General features: G+C 42.7%; 1 protein-coding gene and 1 long non-coding RNA gene across 2 annotated transcripts in view; one reads left to right on the top strand and one right to left on the bottom strand.

The window, feature by feature from the left end:
• The window catches only part of LOC123499261 (mitochondrial mRNA pseudouridine synthase Trub2-like), a 33,425-nt gene extending 33,069 nt beyond the window's left edge, over nt 1–356 (top strand). The window contains exon 9 of the mRNA XM_045247058.1: nt 58–356. Coding sequence (XP_045102993.1) covers nt 58–120 — 63 coding nt within the window. The 3' untranslated portion in view covers nt 121–356. The remainder of the gene's footprint in view (nt 1–57) is intronic.
• LOC123499262 overlaps nt 1–10,000 on the bottom strand; it is a 60,798-nt gene that overhangs the window by 25,054 nt on the left and 25,744 nt on the right. The gene's annotated exons all lie outside the window — the stretch shown is intronic.

Here is a 10,000-nt window from a genome sequence, read left to right as displayed (position 1 = left end):
AACCTAACCTAACCTAACCTAACCCAACCCTAACCTAACCTAACCTAACCTTTTCAGATAATGTGCCTCATCTCTACTCGCTGCCACTACGCCTATCGGGGGACCGGGAATGACAGTTGAAATTGACGAGACTTGCTTCAGCAAACGAAAGTATGAAAAAGGAAGAATGCTGCCACAACAATGGGTATTCGGTGGTGTTTGTAGGGAAACGAAGGAAGTCTTCTTGTATGCCCAATCAGTGGAGCACACACCCAAGAAATAGAGAGTACATGGCACGCCTTAAAACATAGAAATAAAAAACTCTGAGGTACTCACCGTCAAATGCTAGACTCATATCTGTGTGAATATATGTGGAGGAAGCGAAATAGAAATGAGGATTTGTTTAAACAAATATTATTGGACATATCACAGTTCCATAGGCAATGAATATTGTATTCTCCTCACATTAAATTTGCTCTATTTTGCAACTGTCTTTCATTTCTCGAGAAAATGAATGTCATATTCGTATTCAGCACCAAAAACTGCACTAACGATGAAAATTTGGTTAGAAATTATTGGCGACCTCCAAACATAAAAGACCCAACTCCTCTCCTTGTTTTTCTCTTTACTCTTTTGAGACAAACATTCAAGAGTTCTTTTCTTATCTAAATCTTGACGTATACATTCATTAATCCCGTAACCTTTTAGCCTCTATCAAGCCAATCACTCAATTAGAAAAGAGACAAAAAGAAGAAGTGAAGGAAGATTCCGTCACTGAGGAAGAGGACAGGAACGATTATAGAAAGGAGCGTTACAATAAAAGATGAATATTTGAAGCACGACAGCGGAGGAGACACGCCAGCCAGAGTGTGCTGTGACGCCGCGTGACACTAATACAAGCTTGAATGAATGACACACGCCAGGAAAATAATACAGCTCACACAAAACAACGAAAAAAATAAACCAAAATAAACCAAAGGAAAATAATGAATAAGATAACTTTTTTATGGAGAGAGATATATAACTGCTGTAGAAATGTAAAGGAACACAAGGAAAGAACAAGAGGTAGCAGAGACGATGGTTCTTACGAGTGTGTGTACGTGGAGGTGTGAACTATGGACGAAGGAAGGAGTGTTGGGCTTTCCTTGGTAAGAATGTTTTGTCTGTTATCTTGTGTTCGAGGAGGAAGAGGAGGAGGAGGAGGAGGAGGAGGAGGAGGAAAGCAGAAAGTCATGGAAAAAGATATAAACAAATGGACGACATAGAGAAAAAGATGAAGGAAGGTAGGTGTGGAAGAATATTAGTCAGTAGAGTAGGAGGAAGAAAAGGAAGAAAAGGAAGAGGAGAAGGAGGAGGAGGAGGAGAAGGAAGATAAAGAGAGGTAGAGGAACATTAGTCAATATAGTACAGCGGAGGAAGATGAGAGCAGTAAGTAACACACACACACACACACACACACAAGCTGTCACCCTTACTTCGACATCCTCCCTCTATTCCCTCCCCTTGTCAACCACCCACCCATCCACCCACCCAGCCAACCACCCAGCCAGCCAGTCAGCCAGCCAGCGTGTTCCCTGCGGCAAGAAAGATCAGTGGAGGTATTGGTGAAAGGCCACGTCAAGAGGGTTACGGTGACCCGAACACCGCAAAATTATTCACGCCTAATCTATTTGTGGTGCCTCGGCCATCACGGCGACGCGAATACCGTGCTTTATTATTCACGACTGGCCGGAAATACCACTTCCCTGCCTGCCCGTGTGTGTGTGTGTGTGTGTGTGTTTGTGATCCTTTGTGAGTGTGTGTGAGGGGGAAGGGAATGGAGGATGTGTGTGTGTGTGTGTGTGTGTGTGTGTGTGTGTGTGTGTGTGTGTGTGTGTGTGTGTGTGTGTGTGTGTCTGTTTTTATGTCTGCCTGTTTGTATGTCTCTTCATCTGTCTGTCAGTTTACAGTCTGTCTGTCTGTTTGCCTCATAATAATAATAAAAAAAAAAAACCCACAGATAAACAAACTCACTAAGTACCGTAAATTCGTCAACCACCACCACCCTCACCACTACCACCACCACCACCACCACAACACACCCATACAAGGCACAAACCACTCCACTCCTTATCACTCTTAGCGTCACTGGCCCTTCACTCCCTATCACAAACCTTCACCTCCACCACCACCACCACTACCACCACCACCGCCACCATCACCACCACCGCCGCCTTAAAGATCAGTATCTTCGCTATAACTCGCATCAGGACCTTTTTTATGCGTGAAAAAACCACAAAGACTTTACATTTTTTCTCCCATTTGCAAAAGCGAAGGCGGACAAAGAGGCGACGAACAGACGGCGACGGGGGAAGAGAGTGGGATGCTCGCCCTTGGGTACTCCGGGAGAAGGGGTGAGGGTAGCGGGGCGAGCGGCGAAGGGCGAGGGGCGCGGCCAAGGTCAAAGGGGAATGTTAGTATTCACCTAGCGTCTGGTGAGGTCATGCTGGGTGAGGAGGAGGAGGAGGAGGTGGAGGTGGAGGAGGAAGGAAGGGTATAGAACACGGAAGAAAAGGTGGAAGAGGAAGAGGAGGAAGAAGACATTGAGTAGTAGTAGTAGTAGTAGTAGTAGTAGTAGTAGTAGTAGTAGTAGTAGTAGTAGTAGTAGTAGTGGTGGTGGTGGTGGTGGTGATGATACTAAGTAGTAGTAGTAGTAGTAGTAGTAGTAGTAGTAGTAGTAGTAGTAGTAGTAGCAGCAGCAGCAGCAGCAGCAGCAGCAGCAGCAGCAGCAGCAGCAGCAGCAGCAGCAGCAGCAGCAGCAGTAGTAGTAGTAGTAGTAGTAGTAGTAGAAGTAGTAGCAGGAGAAGGAGTACGTGGAGGAGTAAGAATAGGAGGGAAAGGAGTATAAAGAGTAGGTAGAAGAGGAGGAGGTAGAGTATAGAAAAATGAAGAGTATAATAGGACACTGAGGAGGAGGAGGAGGAGGAGGAGGAGGAGGAGGAGGAGGAGGAGGAGGAGGAGGAGGAGGAGGAGGAGGAGGAGGAGGAGGAGGAGGAGGAGGAGGAGGAGGAGGAGGAGGAGGAAGAGTCACAGGAGAGGTAGGGGGAACCAGTCTTCGAAAGCAACACAGCACGAACATAAGAAAAGGCTGAGATTACTAAGAGGTGGATAGACGCAGCGGGGAGAAGCGTGTGTGTGTGAGGTGATGGACTTGCAGGCGAGGGAGGGAAGGGGTGGTGGTGGTGGTGGTGGTGGTGGTTGTAATAGAACTTGTAGCAAAAAAAAAAAAAAAAAAAAAAAAAAAAAAAAAAAAAAAAAAAAAAAAAGCGAAAATAAAATAACAAGAATAGAAAATAAGAAAAGAAAAAGAAGTTATTTTCTCTATATATGTTTTTTTTTTCCGAGTGTCATCTCTCCTCCATTTTCTTTCAAGAGAACAGCAGTAATTCAAGTGATCTCTCTAAACAAGCTTTTGACATCTTTTCACCACTAGCTTTTGAATAAACGACGCAATATTTCTAAAGTCTAAAAGCAGCAAAGATGATGGTATGCATGTGTGTGTGTGTGTGTGTGTGTGTGTGTGTGTGTGTGTGTGTGTGTGTGTGTGTGTGTGTGTGTGTGTGTGTGTGTGTGTGTGTGTGTGTGTGTGAACCATGACTAAGAAGGGGCAAAGGTGATGGGAGTCGCTGCTTTTCTCCACAAACATCAACTCTCCGTCAACTTCCTCAAGTGTCACAACAGGAAATATTTGGCCACTGACAGAGACACCGAGAACAGCTGAGGAAGGGAGTGTTGGTGCAGCATTAGATGGAGAAAGGAATCAGCGTCACCCTTCTACATATGAGGCAAGCGTTACCAAGAGTTCCCGTGGGTTCCTGGGATCAAAAAAGGCGAGGGTTAAGCTTGGAGAAAGGGAAGAGTATGGATTGTGAATGTGGTTAAGAAAAATACCCTGTTTTGTATCTGTTTGAGAGTTTACGTGTATATATAGTTAAGATACCTATGAAAAAGAGATACCTGTGTGTTTTTAAGTGTTCAGGAACGATAGACAAGTATGGTTTATGAATGCGGTTAGGAAAAATACTCTTGTTTTGCAATTTTTATGTGTTTACTTATATATGCAGTAAAAATAGCATGAAAAAGAGATACCTGTGTGTTTTAAAGTATTCAGGAGAGATAGACAAGTATGGTTTATGAATGCGGTTAGGAAAAATACCCTTGTTTTGTATATTTTCATGTGTTAACATGTATATACAATTGAAATAACACAGGAAGGAAGTAAATGTGGTTTTTAAGTGTTCGGGAGCGGTAGACCAGCAGGGCTTATGAACGCGGTTAGGAAAAATACCTTTGTTTGTATATTTGTATGTGTCTACGTGTATATACAGTTAAGATAGCATGAAAAAAGAGATATGTGTGATTTTTAAATGTTTGGAAGTGGTAGATAATTATGGTTTATGAATGCGGTTAGGAAAAACATATCTGTTTTGTATCTTTTTATCTGCTAACGTGTGTGTGTATATATATATATATATATATATATATATATATATATATATATATATATATATATATATATATAATTGAAAAAGCATAAAAAGGAGGTACATGGAGTTTTTATAAATGTTTTGGGAGCGGGAGATGAATACAGTTTACGAATGCAGTTAGGAATTTTTTGTAATAGAGAAACCGGACGTAAAAATAACATTGAAAAAAAAAAAAAAATGCAGTTCGGAAAAATGCTGTTTGTATATTTCTAAGTGTTAACGTGTACATATATTTAAAATAGTATAGAAAGGATATATATGCGTTTTTTATGTGTTTGGGAGCGGTTTATGAATGCAGTTAGGAAAATACTCTGTTTTGTATCTATGTGTTCACATGTATATATAACTGAAATAGTATAAAAGGAGATACATGAAGCTTTGAAGTGTTTGGGAGGGGGAGACGCCCATGGTTTGTGAATACGAGTAGGAAAAATACCCTGCTTTGTATCTTTCTATGGGTTAACGTGTATATCCAGTTAAGATACCATGGAAAGAGATACGGATGTGTGTTTTTAAGTGTGATATGGAGTTGGAAGGCTATAGATGTAACATAAAGATACCTATGAGAATATAAACGAGCTTTTTTTTTTTTTTTACAATACAGGTTTTTTACGCGACTTTACAGAACTGAAAGGAAAAAGGATATAAATGTAATGTAATAACAGCTTTCTTGACTTTATGATATAGCACGTGGTGAATTGCAAATATAAGACGAATGCTGAAATATATTAACTTCATTTTTACATATAAAAAAAAAAAAAAAAAAAAAAACTCGCCACTAACATTTGTCCCTGACTTTTGGATAACTCTTATTATCTTTAAGGGAACTGGCAACCAAGTGGGCCTTTTTTTTTCGCTTTTTGTTGCCCTTGGCCAGCTTCCCCTCTTGCATAAGAAAAAAAAAACTACGGATGAGAGAGAGAGAGAGAGAGAGAGAGAGAGAGAGAGAGAGAGAGAGAGAGAGCCTTGCCTTTTGTTTGGTCGTTTTTGTTGCCCTTGTTAAGTTTTTCACCTCTTACATATAAAAAGACAAAATAAGAGAAATGGAAGAACACAACTAAAAAGGTAGAGACAAGTGCTCATGATTCCCGCCGAGGCCAAATCACTGAACGGATCTGCACTTTGAGACACGAGATGGTCATTAAGACGGAATGTACAAGTATATGCTGATTTAAAACATTCTCTCTCTCTCTCTCTCTGTGTGTGTGTGTGTGTGTGTGTGTGTGTGTGTGTGTGTGTGTGTGTGTGTGTGTGTGTGTGTGTGTGTGTGTGTCTGTCTGTCTCTCTCTCTCTCTCTTTCTGACCTTTGACCCTTGAACCCTGGGCGTCGTCCTCTCTTGCACGGTTGCCAGGTCTTCCTTTTTCCACAGGAGGAGGACGAGTAGGAGGAGGAGGAGGAGGAGGAGGAGAAGGAGGAGGAGGAGGAGGAGGAGGAGGAGGAGGAAGTGAAGATAGAAAGAGGAATCAATTTTCAAAGGGACATGAACCAAAATATCATCACCATCACTACTTTTACTACCTTCACTATCATCATCACGGTCATCACCATCACCACCTTTACCTTGCTGTCTCGTCATCATTGTCATCACCATCACCATCATCATCACCATCATCATCATCATCATCATTGGGTAAGGTACAAAAAAAAAGTAACAGAATGATCAGAGCAAGACAGACACGTTCCTGTGATTTACGTGAATGTTTTGCTAATGGGTTGTTTTGTAGCTTGCCATGACGCAACCACCACCACCACCACCGCCACCACCACCACCATAACCACCGCCGCCATCACTGCCATCATCTCCACCACCACCACCGAAATGAACAATACAAATAAGAAAAGTGATGGTGTTTCAAATTATTACAATCATCACCATCACTACCACCATCACCAACACCACCACCACCACTGCTTCCCCTCTTTACTCCCTCCTTCACTCCCTTCCCCTAATAACGAACGAAACAATGAAACAAGTTAAGATCACCACTAACATCATCACATTCATCTACATAACAATTAAAAGCAACACACACACACACACACACACACACACACACACACACTAACATCCTTCTACTAAGATATATTTGATCACCAAACTTAACCAACCACAGAGGGAAGTTACAGATTCACGCGAAGGAAATCTAACTATCTTGGCTTGAAAAAAAAAAGTTTGCTGTGTTGTGTTGTGTTCTGTTGTGCTGCGTGTTAACCTTTGCAGTGTATTCACTCTAGGGACACGGGAAGACTTTAATATTCATTGTAAGTATACTAGAATTATTAAGAGACTTTTATTAAACCCTCCTTCAATACTGAGACGCATTTTTACCTTGATTTTTGGGTGTGGTTAGACGATTTTCTTTGCATTCGGAAGGGTCTATGGAGGTCAAAAGGTTAATGGCCACAGTCTTTACTATTCTAATCGCAACAAATGCTTCTGAAGCCGTATGAAATAACCAAAATAGTAACCAGAATGAATAGGAAAACGCGTCATGGTGCTGAGATTATTAGTGAACGAGAATTAAGTATCTATCTTCTATGTCTGTCTATCTGTCTGTCTGTCTGTAAGTCCTCCTAAGCTTTACTACAACCTCCATTCTCTTTCCTCCCACCCACCTTCTCTTTCCCTTCCATCCATACAACCACCACCACCACCACCACCACCACCACCACCCTCTCCGTCTTTCCGCTTCTTCTTCACTTAGGAAAATTGTTGGCCAGCCTTCATGGTGTCGTTAAAATGGCGAGATGTATGTAAATTTAAGATCCTGTGTTGCCAAGATGAGGGAGGGAGTGTCTGGCGGAGGAATGGCTGCCGGGGGACTGTGTGTGTGTGTGTGTGTGTGTGTGTGTGTGTGTGTGTGTGTGTGTGTGTGTGTGTGTGTGTGTATTTTTCTTTTAGGTAAGTGTTCTTTAAAGTGTATGTTGTGTTCTTAATTGTTATGTGTTCTTGTGTTGCTTTGCTTGGTGTTGTGTTTCTCCTTCACCTTTCCTCCATCTCTCTTTATTCGTTTCTCCCTCCTCCACTTTCCCACTGTCTCTTCTTTCTCGTTTCTCCTTCTCTCCGCTATAGACATCCTTTCATTTCTCCTCCACCTTTCATCTTCTCTCCACCACCATCACCACCACCCCTCTCCGATCTCTTCCCTTTATTCTTTACCCAGCCTTCCCCTTTCCAGCATTCCACCTTACTACATTCCCCTCTTCCACCCTGCCTCCCTCATACCCCTCATCTTCCTAGCCTACGTCCCTCTCCCTGTCTTCCTCACCCTCATCTCCTCTTCACCCACGCCCACCTCCTCCCGTCATTTCGTAGACAGCTTCCCCTTTTCCAGCATTCCCTTCATCTTACTACACCCTCCTCTTCCTCTCTGCCTTCCTCATACTCCCCTCATCTTCCTAGCCTCTGTCCCTCCTCCTCCCTCCCTCCCTCCCTTCCTTCCCCCTCACCCACCCTCTGTCAGTAATCATCCTTCACGTCTATCATTCTCTTGCGGTGAAACTTGTTAGACGTAAAGGGCGCGGGTAAACGATTCTATATCTTCTTTTAAACTCTATTTACTGGCGCACTAAAACAGCAGTGGCACGACTTATCGACTTATATCCTCTTAGCTCCGTTGTTTGCTTGCTCTTGTCTGTGTCTCTGTTTCTGTCATTCTGTGTCTCTCTTTTTCTCTTTCCCATTTTTATTTATTTCTTAAGGGAAAGGAGACGGTCTAGCTAAGGGCAATGAAGATAAGCAAAAGAAAACATAATAATAGAAAAGAAAAGAAATATTGAAGATGTTTGTCCTTGTAACATCTCATTCTATTTTTACCCCGTCATCCCTCGTCCCCTCTCTCTCTCTCTCTCTCTCCACCAATGACAGACAAGCCATCAGGTCAAGATTATGAAATTTTGATCCCTCACTTTCCTGGAATAGCGCGGCATAGCAGAGCATCCCGTCACACACTGAGATGCGACGAGTGACGGGGAGCGTGACGGGAAGAGAGGCGGGAGGAGGTGACAGTGCGAGGGTGATGTACAATGTAGAGTGTTGCTGAACCCTGGTGCTGGAAGTATGATGAAACTGTAAGGGAGAGAGAGAGAGAGAGAGAGAGAGAGAGAGAGAGAGAGAGAGAGAGAGAGAGAGAGAGAGAGAGAGAGAGAGAGAGTAGTAGTAGTAGTAGTAGTAGTAGTAGTAGTAGTAGCAGCAGCAGCAGCAGCAGCAGTAGTAGTAGTAGTAGTAGTAGTAGAAGTAGTAATAGTAATAGTAATGGTAGTAGTAGTAGTATTAGTGGTAGTAGTAGTAGTAGTAATAGTGGGAGTGGTATTATGTAATTTGTATCGTTCATGATGTAGTAGTAGTAGTAATAGTAGTAACAGTAGTAGTAGTAGTAGTAGTAATAGCAGTAGTAGCAGTAGTAGTAGCAGTAGTAGCAGTAGTATTAGCAATACTACAGTAATAATAATAATAATAATAATGATAATGATAATAATAATAATAATAATGATGATAACTATTATTTAGTAGTAGCAGTAGCAGTAGTAGTAGTTGCAGCATTAATAATAGCATAAACAGCAACAGTTATAACGTCATCACCACCACAACTACCACGACAGCCACCACCACCACTACCACCATCACCCTCACCACTATAACAACACATCACTGCAGATCAACAAACACAAGACCTTGACAGCATCGCAGCTTCACCAGGAGGCAGGCCACCAATTACCAGGAGCCGCCGCTGAATGTAATTGCTAAGGTAAAATTTATGATAGGGAGAAAAGTTGTTGGAGCAGGGCAGGTGTGGGCCACGTGGGTCCTTCAGGTGTGCGCTCAGGTGGGCCGCAGGTAATTAGCTACTACTACTCAATTGCAGGTAAATGTTGGCCAATTACCTGTCCAAGTCTTTTTATTGTTTTGATCACTTTTGTAATTTGTTTTTTGTGTATGATTTATTTATCTGGTGAGGGTTGTGTGTGTGTGTGTGTGTGTGTGTGTGTGTGTGTGTGTGTGTGTGTGTGTGTGTGTGTGTGTGTGTGTGTGTGTGTGTGTGTGTGTGTGTGTGTGTGTGTGTGTGTGTGTGTGTGTGGGTAATTCACCACGGTCGTCTACTGATCACCCAGCCAGCCTTCCCCATTACGGAGCGAGCTCAGAGCTCATAGACCGATCTTCGGGTAGGACTGAGACCACAACACACTCCACACACCGGGAAAGCGAGGACACAACCCCTCGAGTTACATCCCGTACCTATTTACTGCTAGATGAACACACTCCACACATTAAGAGGCTTGCCCATTTGCCTCGCCGCACCGGGGACTCGAACCCGGGCCTTTCCGGTGTGTGTGTGTGTGTGTGTGTGTGTGTGTGTGTGTGTGTGTGTGAGAGAGAGAGAGACAGTTTATTCTCTCTCTCTCTCTCTCTCTCTCTCTGATCATTACTCACATTTCGTCATATATTCAATTTCTTTCTCTCACTATCTCTACCATCTAATTCTCTCTCTCTCTC

The sequence above is a fragment of the Portunus trituberculatus genome, chromosome 49, assembly GCF_017591435.1.
Source record: "Portunus trituberculatus isolate SZX2019 chromosome 49, ASM1759143v1, whole genome shotgun sequence".
Taxonomy (NCBI): Eukaryota; Metazoa; Arthropoda; class Malacostraca; order Decapoda; family Portunidae; genus Portunus; species Portunus trituberculatus.
Note: the sequence above shows the minus strand (reverse complement) of the source record. Positions and strands in the feature narration are given on the sequence as shown.